Genomic DNA, 15896 nt, shown 5'->3' on the forward strand with positions numbered 1-15896 from the left:
CAGTGTCTAGATCAGGGTTCATCAATATAGTTGTCAGTTACTACATATGGCTATTTAAATTTTAATGACAAGTAAATAACAGTTAAAATTCAGTTCCTTAGCCACACTAGGCACATATCAAGTGTTCCATAGCTTTACATGGCTAGTGGCTGTCACACTGTACAACAGAGACACAGAACATCTCCATCATGGCAGAAAGTTCTACTAAACAGCACAGGGGTAGATTTATTTCAGGACAGCACTTTTTCATCTAACATACTTCCAACACTGTGTAGGAGGACACAGCCTCTTCACGGAACTAATTAAGGGCTTCAGACCTATGAGTTTTCAGATATCATCTTTTAAGGAATAACACTGAGAAGTTAGGTCACTTAGAAAACTTATAAATAAAGCAAGCAGACCTACCTCATAGCATAGACAGTGTCAGAAACTAGAGGCACTAAGAAGCAATCATTATAAGGCGCTCCATTCAGGAATAACCGCTGTCATGGAACCACAGGTCACGATTCACCAGAACAACCACACAGACACTTGCACAACCACCCACACACATTTCTCTAGGCTCGTCCTCACCAAAGCACTCTCCAGTATTTCTCCTGGGCAAGACAACAGCCCTACATTTGGTCTTTTGTTTCTAATCACCAAGCAAGAAAATCACTTTTCAATCAGACTGGTATTTCCCACCAATCACTCTCAACTGCTTCATTAAAAGTTGGAGAATTAGTAATGAGACAAGCTTTTGGTTTCAGAGACAGTAGGCTCGAAAAGAGAGCCTCAGTCCCCTCAGTGACCCCTGTCCTGGAAGTAGTTACTTAAAAGATTTCCAAGAATTAAAAAATTCGAGAAACTCTGGGTATAGCTAACCTTTGGGGGAGGATCCCAAAATACAGTGTTCGTTACTGTTGGATTAGAACAGCCTTGGGTGGGACTCACTGAGTGATAAAGAGGCAAAGTCACGGGTCTGACCTTTGACTATTACAATCTGCAAATGCCCTGCACGTGGCATTTCTTCTCTCCCTCCATTCTTCATTGCTTTCTCCTTCCTCCTTCCCCACTATCATTGGACCTCTAGGATTGAATGCCATGCCCAAGACAAGCCAACCTTCATGGCTGCTGACATTGGTCCAGAAAGTGGTAGATGGATGTCTGAATGCCACCTCCACTGCCAAAGAGAGTTTTCTGAAGAAAATGCAAATCAAGTCATCCTCAGTTAGGAGGAGGTGATGATAAACTAACATGTCCCTTTCTTAGAGCCTACGAAAGTCATCTCTAAACTCCCAACTCAATCACAAGTAAGGCCGACTTCTGCCTCTCCTGTCGGCATTACTCACCTTTGCTTAAGGAGCACAGCCTACTGAAACACTAACTCTAAGGAGAGGCCCAGCATTAACCCTTTCCTCCCCAGTAGCTCACAACAGCATTCTCACCTGGGGGACCTTTCTCCAGCCTCATCCGTCCACCTCCCAATCCATTCCTGACCACCTGCCTGATGAACCTTGGGAAGCACCTCCTAGGCCAGTCCATTCCACGTCAATAAGATAGCCCAAGTGCCACCATCTCGAAGATCAAAACTTAGCCTCTAAGGTTCTCCTGAATTAGGATGGATGGCTCTGCTCAAGCCAACTTGTCTACTTTTTCTCCTTCTTGCCTTCAGGTCTTCCCTGCCCCCAATACAGCCAACTTACCCTCCATAAACATCTGCTCTGGGGAACTCTCGCAGGCCCTGAAATACCCATCGCCTCCCATGTGTGGTAAGACCTAACCAGTCAGCTCCTCAAGAACAGGGTGTGTCCTACACTTCCCCAGTATTTTTGCATAGAATTTCAGACCCAGACTCTTACACACAAATCGATGCTCTGCAAGTATTTGATAATCACTGAAAATAGCTTCTGTCCATGCTTGTAAATCCATCATTTCAACAGTGGATTTTCAGACCACTAAGACCCCTTCCATATCCAGTTTGCTCGCTGTGAGCCCAAGGAGGCTCTGGACTCTGTGTTGTGATTCCTACTCCACCATTTTCCAGGAAATGTACTTAACACCTTGGAGTCTCAGCATCCTCTTTTGTGAAACCAAGGCCCTAACAGTAGTAGTAGCTGTAATACCACCATCAACACCCCCCACCAGCTGTGGGCTAGAAACAATGGGAAAGCACTTAGCACAGGGCTGAGCACACAGCAGGCATTCAGTAACTGTTACCTTTACCTCTTTCTTCTATTAAGTTTCCTTAAAGGGGCTTCCCTTGCGGCTCAGCCGGTAAAGAATCCACCTGCAACGTGGGAGACCTGGGTTTGATCCCTGGGTTGGGAAGATCCCCTGGAGAAGGGGAATGTCTACCTACTCCAGTATTCTGGCCTGAAGAATTCCATGGACTATATGGTCCATGGGGTCGCAAAGAGTCAGACACGACAGAGCGACTTTCACTCACTCACTTCTTTAAGGGAACACGGAGCATAGTTGCTTTAACATGGTCCTGTAACAGCAACCTGTGCTCAGATCCCAACTCAGCTCAGATCCCAGCTGTAGGACCTTGGGGAAATTATTTCACTCAGCTTCAGAATCTTCAGCTGTAAAAGGGGTTAATAATCCACCTTAAAGGGCTAGTTTAAGAATAAGGAAATACACCTAAAGTTCCCAGTACTTAGTCAGCAATTCACTTCATGTCATTTACTAAACATGATTTTACTTCAGTCAAAACACAACTGAAAAGGGAAAAAAAAAATCCATGTAACCTCACATCCCTGTTACCCCACCCCCTTTCAGTCACATTAACCCCATACACAAGGCCCCAGGCAATCTGAAACTGAGCAGGACACTGTGGGGGGCTCTCCTGGGCACAAGAGCCTTTCCAAGTGCCCTGTTTCTTCTTTGAGGGAAAAGCTGCGGCCTCCTGAGCTCCAAAAGGGCAAACAGCTACTACTGAGGGAGTGAGGGAACGCAGGAAATAAAGGAAAGAAGTCAAACAACAGTCCAGGGCCTGATTCTGTGCCTCCTGGGGGACGTGGGGAACAATCTGACAGGACTCTGAGCTCCTGTACAGGAACCAGCCTCCCACCCTCCCCGGTGGAAGGAAACGTTCAGGTTGAGCAAAAGCACAAGGACTCCAGATTGGCTGGAACCAGAAGGCTGATGACTGAGACCCCTGGCCCACCCCTCTGCTCCTCCCCACCAACCAATCAGAGGAGGATCACACACCCTGCAGCCCTCACCCCAAATTCGGCCTGTGAAAACTCTGTCCCAAAACCATCGAGGACTTCAGGTCTTTTGAGCACCAGCTGCCCCTGTTATCAACCTTTACTCCACTCCAAACAACCATGATTCGGTCTGTTTGGCCTCACTGTGTGTTGGGGACATGAACTCGGGTTTACCAAAAATTCCAGCTGCCAAGCCCCACCTCCGGGGACATCAGCTAGAGTCTTCACATAGTGAATGCCAGAACATTCCATTCAGAGCTGCAAGGAGACCCATTTCCTGAAGGCAAGTATCTGGGTTCTCACTTCCATCACTTTCCCATCTCCAAATATTCATATCTACTCAGATTTACACTGAAAACCAGCAAGGCCCTTCCTGAAAGGAAAATACACTAAGATAACAAGCTACTTATCAAAAACAAACCTATAATTGAAGCCATTCTAACCAAACAAGAGCCCCATGTGCTAAGAGAGAAAAATCCACAGATTTGAATATTCAAACAAGTGGTTGAAATGATACTACCCCAGAAAGGCAGCTCCCAGCCAGAATCACACTCCTATTGAAAAGAAACACTACTCTTTCAGCTCAATTTGCAAGTTTCTGAAAACTCAGAGTGGGCAGTCAGAGCAAAGAGAAGCCTGGTGCACCCACTTTTGCCTTGTACGAGGCTCCGGGGTTCATGGCTTCTACCTCCTCCCAGCTCAAGGCCAGGGCCCAGAAGGCCCCAGTGCTGAATCCTTGGCTCAGGTCCCTCCAGGGCTGGGGGTGAGAGGAAGGGCAAGAAGCCAGCATTCCAGGGTGACAGGAGTGAGCAGGTAACCAGGTTCCCACCAGAAACATGCGTCTTCCCTGCAATGATCTTACTCCCCAGAGATGAAAGATGACTTCCTTTACCCACCCGGCCACCCCCTTGATGCCCTGGGCTCCCTCATCCCCAAGCACCCACCCGGCCACCCCCTTGATGCCCGGGCTCCCTCAGGCTGACAGGCTTTTATCCCAGTCCCGCTCAGTCAGCTGGTACAAGGACAGTCATTCCCCAGATGCAGGCCAAGGAAGGCTTGCCAGCACCCAGGGCAAGGGAGCTGTGCTTCACAATAGCCCAGGTCTCTAGAGCTGTGGACCCACCGACGGCCGCAGAATCCACTGAGCAGCTCTCTGCCACACGCTTCCTCACCTCCTTTCACTACCACCTCCTCCTCCACGTGTTGTCAGGTTTTCCCCTCGCCCGAATCTGCCTGGGGTTCGTAAGTGTTCCTCATTAAACCTATTAAATTAGCTGGATGTTCCCAGCCTGAGGTTCACCAGAAGTAATCAGATACCATGGCAGAGCAGCAACAGGCATCACGCACTGCTCTCCAATCAGCCATGATCTCCATGACCAGTGACTTTTACAACCACCCTCCTGTTTGCAGATGAAGGAACAGAGGCTCAGAGACTGCAAATAACCAACCCCAAGTCACACAGCTGACAGGTGGCAGCGCCAGGATGTGAACCCAACTATCTAACCACAGAGCTCTCCCTTGTAACCTTTGGACCAGTCTCGTACCTTCCAGCCACTCTCCACCATCTGTCCTCTCACTGTCCTTTCACTGGAGGAACGGATGACCTCTTAATAAGCCCAACTCGCCATCATCAGGGGCTGCATGCTGGGTGGAGCAGGGCAGAGGGGACTGGCTGTGTCAACCCCCAGCTGCAGGCAACTCCTCATGAGCACCTCTCCCGAGCGACTCAGGCAAGCCAGAGAGCACTTTGCAGAAATGAACACTGGAGGCTTAAGCTGCAGGCAGGGCTGCACTGCCCCCTCCCAGTCAAGCAAATGTCAGGCAAATGTGTCCAGTGACTTGTTGGGTGCAAATCAGCCTCATTCCTGGGAAACACCAGCGTGCAGAGCTCAGAAATCTGCATTTCACTCCCCACATGACTTTGATGCCCCTTAGGAGCCCCTGGACTGCCCCCCTCTTCCCCAGAGTGGTAGTTCTCAAGGCAGACTTGGGAAGGGAATGAGAGACACCCACCTCAGGAGCTATTAAAGAGATGTGCCATGACCCCCAACAAAAATAAAACCAAAGAAATAAACCAAGAAATCTGGAATCTTCCAGGGAATAAAGACTTAAGGTGGAAAGATGGGAGACAGTGAATGACTTCCTAGCTTTGTGGCCCGGGATAAAGCACTCGTTGCCTTTTCTACTGAGCAACCTCATCATGCTTGAAAGGATGTAACATTCCCAAAGATTCATTTAGCAGGCTCATTGTAAAAATAGTGAAGAGAAGTGGGGAGGGGGGCGAGAGAGAGAAAGAGAGAGGGAGAGAGAAAGGAAAGAAAGACAAAGGAAGGAAGGAGAGATGCCTTTTACTTGTCACAGTGACAGGAATAACAGGGACACACACACACACACGGATTTAGACCAGCACTCACCAAAAGGAAAACAATGCAAGCTGCTGCTGCTGCTGCTGCTGCTAAGTCACTTCAGTTGTGTCCGACTCTGTGTGACCCCATGGACAGAGGCCCACCAGGCTCCCCCATCCCTGGGATTCTCCAGGCAAGAACCCTGGAGTGGGTTGCCATTTCCTTCTCCAATGCATGAAAGTGAAAAGTGAAAGTTTAGTCGCTCAGTCATGTCCAACTCTTAGCGACCCCATGGACTGCAGCCCACCAGGTTCCTCCACCCATGGGATTTTCCAGGCATGAGTACCGGAGTGGGGTGCCATTGCCTTCTCCAAATGCAAGCTACACATGTATTTTAAGTGTTCTAGTAGCCACATTGAAAAGTAAAAAGAAACAGGTGAAATTCATTTCAATGCCGTTTATTTAACCCAATATAGCTAAAATATTATTGTAAAACATATAATCAGCATCTCGACATCATTAATGAAATCTTCTACATTCTTTCCTTCATACTAAGTCTCTAAATGTCAGTGTGTATTTACAGCATATCTCAGTTCAGATTAGCGGCACTTCAAGGGCTCAAACAGCTGCATGTGGCCAGTGGCTGCCACATTCAAGAGTCTGAATTTAGACAGAGACGGTCAGCTAAAGGGGCTTCCCAGGTGGCTCAGTGGTAAAGAATCTGCCTGCTAATGCAGGAGATGCAGGTTCTGTCCCTGGGTCTGGAAGATCCCCTGGAGAAGGAAATGGCAACCTGCTCCAGTATTCTTGCCTGCGAAATCCCGTGGACAGAGGAGCCTAGTAGGCTATATAGTCCATGGGTCACAAAGAGTTGGACACGACTGAGTGATTAAGCATGCAGCCACAGGCAGGTAAAGAGGAAAAAGAAGGGGTGGAAATAAAGCCTTGAACAAAGAACTAAGGGAGTATGGACCCAGTAACATCCATGACCCACAGTCAGTGTTTGTAAGGGGTGAGATGTAATTACCTTCAGACTCAACAGTTAGTACGTTAGCACAGTTGCTAACCAAGGGAAAGCCAGTGTCACCTTTTGGGTGCCCAAAGCACCAACCCCAAAACTGAAGAATCAAAGTCCGTTACCTCAGTAACATGGCACCCAGTTGCACATCTGCTAGACTCCGAACCTCAATGTGAACTCTCCCTCACATAGAGCTCAGGCCTCCAAGGGAAGTAGCTGACAGCTGCCCTCTCAAGTCCTGTGGGCACAAGCTCCACCCAAGGAAATCAAACAGCAGGGCCCTCCCATCTACAGGCTGTGAAGGGGAAGAAGAACACAGGCAGATGAAGAAAGGAGAAGATGACTTAGCACTTGCGGTGGGCCAAGTATTGGCCCATGATCATGTCCTTGTCCCAACTCTGAGAACTTGGTAATGTTGCTTTACATGGCAAAAGGGACTTTAATGATATGATGCAGTTAAGGATCTCGAGATAGGAAGATTAGCCTGGATTATTCAGATGGGCCCAAGGTTTTATAAAAAGTGTTCTTATAAAACATCAGCAGGTGAGTCAGAATCAGAGAGGTGTGGAATCCCAGAAGCAGAAGTCACAGTAACGTGATCACTTGTTTTGAAGATGGAGGGAGTGTCAAGATCCTCTAGAAGCTGGACAAGTCCAGGAAACAGAGTCTCCCCTTCCAGAAATAATGCAATCGTGTTGACACCTTGATTTTAGCCGGGTGAGACCTCTACTGGTCTCCAGGACTCTAACGAATCAGTATTAAGTCACCAAGTTTGTATCAACTTGTTGCAGCAGCAGTAGAAAACTAGCATACCATCTGTAGAGTGGTCAGCTAGACACACACATGGGTTATGCCCCTGCACGGTGTCAGAAGTAGTAACTGTAGCTGTCCTTGTAGTAATGGTAATGGCCACTGTGTATTGTTGTTTAGGCACTAAGTTGTGTCCAACACTCTTCTGTGACTCCATGGATTGTAGCCTGCCAGGCTCCTCCGTCCATGGGATTTCCCAGGCAAGAACACTGCAGTGGGTTGCCACTTCCTTCTCCAGCGGATCTTCCTAACCCAGGGTTTGAACCTGAGTTTCCTGTATTGGCAGGCGGACTCTTTACCACTGAGCCGCCTGGGAAGCCCCCTACCATGCACTGAAGGCTAACTCAATCACAAGCACCCTAATTACTTCACCAACATTTTTAAAAATACACTTTTCATTTTGGAATAATTTTCAATTTACTGAAAAGTTTCAAAGATTGTACAGAGTCCCTGTATCTATCTGTTCACCCAGCTTCCTGAATATGCCAACCTCTTACACAATCGTGAAACATTTGTCAAAACCAAAAAATTAACATCAGCACAACACCATTAACGAAACTACAGACTTTCCTTGGATTCCACCAATTGTCACAAATATTTTATCTCCTGAGAACCCTGTGAGGTGAGTACCATTCTAATTGCCATGTGATAAATGAGGATGCTAAGGCTTAATAAGATCCAGTCACTGACTCATGGTCATAACAGTGAACACTAGCAAGGCCTTTCAACTTGATGCCACTGTTTGGCTTTTCAACTTGACCCCTATACCATAAGCTCTCCTGGATACCATCATTCCCGTTTTATAGGACAGGAAAGCCCAAGGAGAAGCAAGTTACCCAGAGGCTTGCTACCAGAAGCAGCAGCAAACGTGGGGCTGTCTGACTCCAAAGATGGTCCAGCAACACCATCTCCCGCCTGGACACAGAGGGATGAGAAGCTGCCAGGGCCCATGAGAGCCTCCTGAAATCATGAAAATATGGTAGCTGTGATGCGAAAGGAGGGGATCAGGCCTCCAGACAAAGCCTACCTGTCTAGGAACACTAGTTAACTATGATTCTCAGGCAGCAAATAGAAACCCAAGGGGCCCCCTAGAGAGTCCCTTACAAGGAGCTTTCTTAGAGGATCGGGCAGCAGAAGGAGCTGCCACCAACGACTCTCCTGAATCCAACTTCCCTCAGACCTCCAGGATCCTTGCCCTGGGGCCTTTACATGATTACAATGAGCTCCTTGAAAACATTCCTCCCCCAAAGCAATTATATTTCAATTTAAAAAAAAAACAAACATTCATTTCCTGGGGGATCCTGTACCTCCCACCTTTTAGCCCTGAGATTCTACCACTTCAGTCCAAAAAAGTAGAAAGAAGAGCTTTTCCCACTGTGAAGTCATTAACAAACTCACACACAACGACACTCAAGTGAAACAGGAACCAGTGCAAACTCACCTGAACTGCCCACAACAAGCCACCTTGTTCATTCTTCCTCAGTCTTTCCTTCTTTGGTAGCATTCCATGGTTTACAGGTCTCAGAACACTGTGGCAGGGACTATTTTGCTATCTACACATCTCTCTTAGTGATTCTCAAACCAGCACCCTCACCTGGGAGCTTGTTAGAAATGCAAGTTCTCAGGTCACATTTCAGGCCTAGGGAATCAAACTCTGGGGGATTAGACCCAACAATCAGCATGTTAACAAGCCCTACTGGTGTTTCTGATGCCTGATAGCTTGAGAACCACTAAACTCTATAACCCCTGCAACCCTCCATGGCCGACTTATATAACCTAGGTGTGTTTGCAAAATTCTCTGTCTGCAGGCAAACACGATGTCATACACCAACTGCAGGCCCAGAGCAGGAGGTCACAGCCTGGCTGGGGCAGCAGTATTCATTCATCACATATTAGGAAGCAGTGTAAGCCAGGACAGGCCAGGCCTGTGTCACGTGCTAAGGACCATCCTTGGCTTCAACAGAAGAGAGCCTCCCTGGTGGCTCTGAGTAAAGAGTCTGCCTGCAATATGGGAGGCCCGGTACAATCCCTGGGTTGAAAAGATCTCCTAGAGAAGGAAATGGCAACCCACTCCAGTATTCTTGCCAGGAAAATCCCATGGATGGAAGAGCCTAAAGGGTTACAGTCCATGGAGTCACAAAGAGTTGGACACGACCGAGAGACTAACACACACACACACAAGAGAGGAGAGCTTGAAGGCATCAGTCAAGCAAATCTATAGATGAACAGAAACTATAAACTGGCAAACACTGTGAAAGAAAGAAATGGGAGTGCCATAACACAGAATGACAGGGTTCTCTTCTCACCTCAGTGGTCAAGGGAGGCCTCCCTGAGGAAAAGACACTTAGACTAAGACACAGAGGAGGAGCAGGAGTCGGCCAGGCAAAGAGGGAAGGAGGCGAACATTCACAATATAGAGAAAAGCTTGTGCAAAGGCCCTGCAGCAGGAGAAAGAATGGTGCTTTGGAGATGCCGAGAGAAGCCAGGGTGGGCAGAAAACAGAGAAGGAAGCAGGAGGAGTCCTTGGGAAATAAGAGAAGCTGTCCAGCCTTGTATCCTGCTGCACCTCAGAGGCTTGGTTAGGTGTCTGCGTTGAAGTCTAGACTTGGAAGATCCATGAATTTTAGGTGGAACATTGACAATAAACAATTTATTCAGTTGTGGTCTAAGTGTTCCATGTAAAAAGATAACCCTTACAAAAACCCATGAGTAGGTTCTATTAGCATCATCATCTCCATTTTGCAGATGAGGACAGAATGTAAGTTGCCCCAAGTCACCCAGCTAGTGAAGGATTAGAATCCAGTAGGACCAACTTCAGGCTTCCCTGGTGGCTCAGTGGTAAAGAATCCTCCTGCAATGCAGAAAACACTGGAGACACAGGTTTGATCCCTGAATGGGGAAGATCCCTCAAGGAGGGCATGGCAACCCACTCCAGTATTCTTGTCTGAAGAACCCCATGGACAGTGGAGACTGGTGGGCTACAGTCCAGAGTTTCGCAGAGTTGGACATGACTGAAGTGATTGAGCACACCAGAACCAACTTCAGAATCCAAGCTCTGGGTCATCTTGAGACAAGACCTCTCAGTGGTAGAAGACAGACGGCAGTGATATGGTTTGCATTTCAAAAGCTTGTGGAAGATGCTGTACAGATAGGGAAGAAAAGACAGATGCCGGGGCCATTGCATCTTCCCAGGAAAAAACAGCATGTCTGGGCCTGGGTAGTGGGAGAAAAGATGTTCATCAAGAGAAATATCTGGGTGCAGAGAAACAGTGGTCTCTCCCAGGGGTTGCTTGCCTAGTTCTCAAGATTCTGAACAAAAGTCAATGCATCCTAACCCATAAGAGCTGAGAGGGCTCCCTGTCCTGGGAGATAAACCCAAAGCACAGGGTTGTCACTGTGACAGAAACAGAACTTCTTCAACTGGAGCCGCTGTCAGTCTGTAATTTTTTATGGGCGGCACAGCAGTAAGAATCTGCCTGCCGATGCGGGAGACACAGGAGACTTGGGTTCGATCCCTGGGTCAAGAAGATCCCCCAGAGAAGGAAATGGCACCCTACTCCAGTTTTCTTGCCTGGGAAATCTCATGGACAGAGGAGTCTGGCGGGGCGACAGTCCATAGGGTCCCAAAGAGTCGGCCACGACTTAGTGACTAAACAAATAGTTGATTTACTATGTTGTGTTAGTTTCTGGTGTACAGCAAGGTGATTCGTTTATGCATATTTGTTTCAGATTCTTTTCCATTGTAGTTTATTATAAGATATTGAATATAGTTCCCTGTGCTAAACAGGACTTGCTGTTTCTATTTTAGTGTGGATATGTTAATCCCAAACCCCTAATTTAGCCCTTCACCCGCCTTTGATAACTCTAAGTTTGTTTTCTATATCCGTGAGTCTGTTTCTGTTTCCTAAATAAGTTCACTTGTATCTCAAACTTTAGCATTCTGAGGAAAAAGTCTGTTGCTTATTCAGAATGGATGTCATTTGCCACCAGGAAAGGTCACCAACAGCAACAGGACCACATCAACAAGGAACAGATTCAAACCTGGAGATAGAGGCTTTCTGCAAGCATCTGAGTGAACAGAGTTTCCTTTAATTTCCTTGACTGCCTCGTAGTTCATCAGGGAAAGTATGACAGCCCATCCCTCAGGGTGGCTGACATTTCCAGAAAAGTCCCGTCTATGGTTTGATGAAATGGTATGGGTCTTGGGGAAGATAGTATTCATCCATTTCCTTGGGTTCCATTTACAGTCCGAGGGGTGTGGTCGGTGTGACCTGACTTTAAAAGGGTGAGCAGGGGTGTGAGGCTTCATTGACTCATCTGACAGAGCCTGAGACCCAAAACCACTGACTGAGAGCTGTGTTGACAGTGGGAAACTCCACCAGCCACCAGAGCCGCTAGGCTTCCTGTCTTCTGCAGGTCTGGAAGCTGTGGGGCTGCCATTTCCCCATGATGAGCCTGGCTTCAGCCCTCTAACTCACAGATGGGCCAGCTGTGGAACGTGGCGGACCTCAACAGGAGAGGCGGGGCCTCAATAGGAGAGAGTGGGGACCATTTCCTTATATAAATCAGTCACAGCCTCACTTACTATAGTTGTGAAAAGGCCCCTTGGATTTCAGAGTTCTGAAGAGCTTTGTCTTTGAAGGCTACAGAAGTGGGCAAGCTGTCCTTCTGAAGCCTCTCTGGCAACCATTCCCCACCCACCATTCTTCTGTCCCATACTCTTCTTAGCACTGCCTGCCTTATTGAGCTGCAATGTCTCTGTCTTATACATTGAAACTGTAAAACCTGGAAAGTGAAAAATGCTACATCTTGCTCTTGTTGACAAAAGCATGAAACTAACTGCCTCTTGTTTTGTAGGGCTCTTGTATCTTTTCCCCTAGATGACAGTGAATCTTAAAAAGAGCTACAGGGACTCCCCTGGTGGTCCAATGGTTAAGACTCCATGCTTCCAATGCAGGGGGCATTGGAAGCCCCTGGTAGGGGGCTCAATCCCTGGTAGGGGACTTGGCCAAAAAAAAAAAAAAAAGAGAGAGAGAGAAAGTGGACTTCCCTGGTGGTTCAGTGGTTAAGAATCCACCCGCCAGTGCAGACATTGTTTCAATCTCTGGTCTGGGAAGATTTCGCATGTCTCAGAGCAACTAAGTCCAGGAGCCACAACTCCTGAGGTCCAAGGGCCTAGAGCCCATGCTCCGCAACAAGAGATTACCCCCCGTCCTGTGCCTCAACTAGCGAAAGCCCACACACAGCAATGGAGACCCAGTGCAGTCAAAATTAATTCATTGAAAATAAATAAAATATCATCTGTCAACAACCACAACAAAAAGTGCGAGAGAGAGAAAGCTACAGCCCTGCCCTTGCTCCACTTGAAGGGGCCAACAAACTTCTAATGACGTAGGAAACATAAAGAGACAGGATGGGAAAGAGAACCCCATCTCTCTGGGCCTGAGCCCCAACAGCATGAGGCCTTGAGGAGCCTCTCTTCCCAAGGAAACATAAGCAACGGTTAAAGCACCACGCAGGGAGCTCTAGGGGAAGTACAGCCGTGATCTCGGAGCTGATGGTCCTCCAGTGGCCTGTAAGATGCCGAGTGAGTGGCTTAATCACCCAGCAGGGCCTAGTACGAGATACACAAAACTCCTCCGAGACAGCCGGGCCTGTAAATGGAAAGCATTATCATTTGTAACAGGATTAATAACAACACAGGCTTGAAACCAATAGACATCACTGGATTATTTTTCCAACCTCTTCAGGCAGACCACTGAATTCAAGGGATGGTTTTATTTCTTTGTTTTCAAGCAAGACAGAACTTCCTCCCATAAGACAGCAGGACTGCTGGACTGCCTCCAGGGAATTTACTTCTGATGCATCTGTCCTGCCAATGACAGGCTGCCTGAAGTGCAGGGGTCAAAAAAGCAAAATGAAAACATACAGTCTGGAAGAAGGTCCAGAAGATTTTTACAATTCTGATTAAACAAATGGAAACATTTTTTCCTTGTGAGGTGAACTCTTAGGATTTACTGTCTTTACAACTTCTGAATATAACGTAACAAGTATAACAGCAATGTTAATTGTATTTCTCATGCTGTTTGCTACATTCCTAGTACTTACTTAGCGGACAGCTGGAAGTTTGTACCTTTTAACTATCTGCCTCCTATTTCCCAAACCCCACCCGTGCTTCCCCTTAAGCCATTTTTGAGGTACTGATGCTTGATCTGGAGATCTTTGGTCTTCTTTTTTTTTTAATGTATCTATATGAGATGATGGACGTTCACTAAACTGATTGTGCTCATCACTTAATGGTGAATGTAAATCATTATGCTGTACAACTGAAACTTATACAGTGCTGTATAAGTATATATCTGTATGTGAAACAAAGTTGTTCAGTTGTGTTCGACTCTTTGCAACTCCAAGGACTATATGGTGGTGGTGGCTTAGTCACTAAGCCGTGTCCAACTCTTGTGATTCCATGGACAGAGAAGCCTGGCAGGCTGCAGTCCATGGGATTCTCTAGGCCAGAATACTGGAGTAGGTAACCTTTCCCTTCTCTAGGGGATCTTTCCAACCCAGGGATCGAACCCAGGTCTCCCACATTGCGGGCAGATTCTTTACCCGCTGAGCCACAAGGGAAGCCCATGTATCTGTATATATCTCAATAAGACTGCCATGCTAAGTCACTTCAGTCGTGTCCAACTCTGTGCAACCCCATAAACGGCAGCCCACCAGGCTCCCCGTCCCTGGGATTCTCCAGGCAAGAACACTGGAGTGGGTTGCCATTTCCTTCTCCAGTGCATGAAAGTGAAAAGTGAAAGTGAAGTCATTCAGTCATGTCCGACTCCTAGGGACCCCATGGACTGCAGCCTACCAGGCTCCTCCACCCATGGGATTTCCCAGGCAAGAGTACTGGAGTGGGGTGCCATTGAAGAAAATAAAAACTTAAGAAATGTGGAAGTGTTTGCTAAACTGTGCTTCTTGTACCACCTGGGATGTTGGCTACAAAGGTGGACCCCGTGTCTTGGGACAGGGTTGCAGGGGCTGAGATCTGCCTTTTTAATAAGCTCCTTCAGTCCTTTCTTATACAACTGAAATAGGTAAACTACTGCCCTATGGACGGCTGAAGTCTGAGACTGATCCCAACTTTTTTTTTTTTCCAAGATTTTTTTTATATGGATCACTTTCAAGTCTTTACTGAATTTGTTACAACATGGCTTCTTCTGTTTTATGTTTTGATTTTTGGGCTGTGAGGCATGTGGGATCTTAGTTCCCTGACCAGGGTTCAAACCTGCAACTCCTGCATTGGAAGGCAAAATATTAAACACTAGACCACTAGGGAAGTCCCCCAACTTTTCTTTTAAAACCATGATAGTCTCAATCATGTCTATGTGTAACTTGGGAGATAAAACAGAGTTCACAATGCTCACCAGCCCAAGTCTCTGGCCCCTAAATCTTTCAACAAGCACTTATTATTTAAAAAAATTAAAAAGACATTGATTTTTACATTTTCTTCCTTTGTTTTCCTTTGGTGAAGTGTCTATGGACTAGCCATGATCTACAAAAGTCAGCATCTGGAGACAGAAAGATGAGGTGTCCCCATGGTGGTGAGCTAGTCCACCTTGCTCCATGAGAAGTTCCTGCAAGTCTCCCTTACTTATGTTTTATCGGCCTGACAATTATGCAAAACACAGACATTCTTTCCAAATCTAGGTCTCAGAAGGCATAGAGGGAAGGTGAATCAAGTCACATCAGTCGTGTCCGAGGGATGGGGGTTAAATTTGGCAAAAGCCCAAGTCACAACAGCCTCAGGCCCAGACACCTGGCACTTTCTCCCACTGAGTCACAGAGCCTCACAGAGATATAGCGATGGGGCTGAAGTGGAAGTCATTCATCATGTAACTTTGAACAGATATCCTATTACCAGATCACACCACCCAGAGTGTGCGCTCTCTCCACCATTTTGTAACTCCTCTAATTATCTCGTGGAAAGCATGATTAGATCATATTATGTTTTCTTGTGTTAAAAACATGTAGTTCTTACGTATAACATTTAAGATTCTCTAGGGTGATGTTAATCCTAATATGCATTTTCCCACTTTTCAAATACATTGGGAGGCTCTAAAGATGGAAGCAGCTGGATCTTCTCTTGAGTTCTGAGAGGTGACTTGCAGAATGGCCGGTGAGGCTGACTGGGCACCAGTGTGGTCTCCTAGCTGCCAGAGATGAAATCTACTACTGGAGATCTCCAGGCATGGGTGTCAGGAGAAAGACATGAGGGTGTTTCCAAATTGACATCTTCTCAACTAGGCCTCCATGTCTTTGGTATATTACCTGCCCAGTGGCAGTCATGAACTAGGGAGCAACAAACATTGATAGCTTCGCTACACAGACACCAAGAGAGCCAGAGCTCAGAAAATATGGCGGATCTTGATTTGAGGGTTTGCTTTTTAATAGGTGAAGGTCTCCCTCCTTCTCTGTCTCCCTGAATAATCTTGCTGATGTTTAAGACAGGATTGAACAAGCTGCCATCTAAATCCT

The 15896-nt window shown here is 46.9% G+C and overlaps 1 protein-coding gene across 14 annotated transcripts in view; it reads right to left on the reverse strand.

Annotated features, from left to right (window-relative positions):
* MGAT5 (alpha-1,6-mannosylglycoprotein 6-beta-N-acetylglucosaminyltransferase) overlaps positions 1-15896 on the reverse strand; it is a 390386-nt gene that overhangs the window by 337541 nt on the left and 36949 nt on the right. For 3 of the 14 annotated variants that reach the window (XM_044936134.2, XM_044936113.2, XM_044936152.2), the window contains exon 1: positions 4178-4291. The exons of 4 other annotated variants lie outside the window; for them this stretch is intronic. Coding sequence is in view for 3 of the 10 variants with exons in the window: in XM_044936158.2 (XP_044792093.1) it covers positions 2433-2455 (23 nt within the window). In the remaining 7 variants the exon portion in view is untranslated. Of the gene's footprint in view, positions 1-405; positions 426-2432; positions 2471-4177; positions 4292-4317; positions 5478-6679; positions 6706-15896 lie in introns of those variants that run through there. 7 more of the 14 variants (XM_044936123.2, XM_044936109.2, XM_025261828.3 and 4 more) reach the window with 6 other exon arrangements.

The sequence above is a fragment of the Bubalus bubalis genome, chromosome 2 (genome assembly GCF_019923935.1).
Source record: "Bubalus bubalis isolate 160015118507 breed Murrah chromosome 2, NDDB_SH_1, whole genome shotgun sequence".
NCBI classification, from domain to species: domain Eukaryota; kingdom Metazoa; phylum Chordata; class Mammalia; order Artiodactyla; family Bovidae; genus Bubalus; species Bubalus bubalis.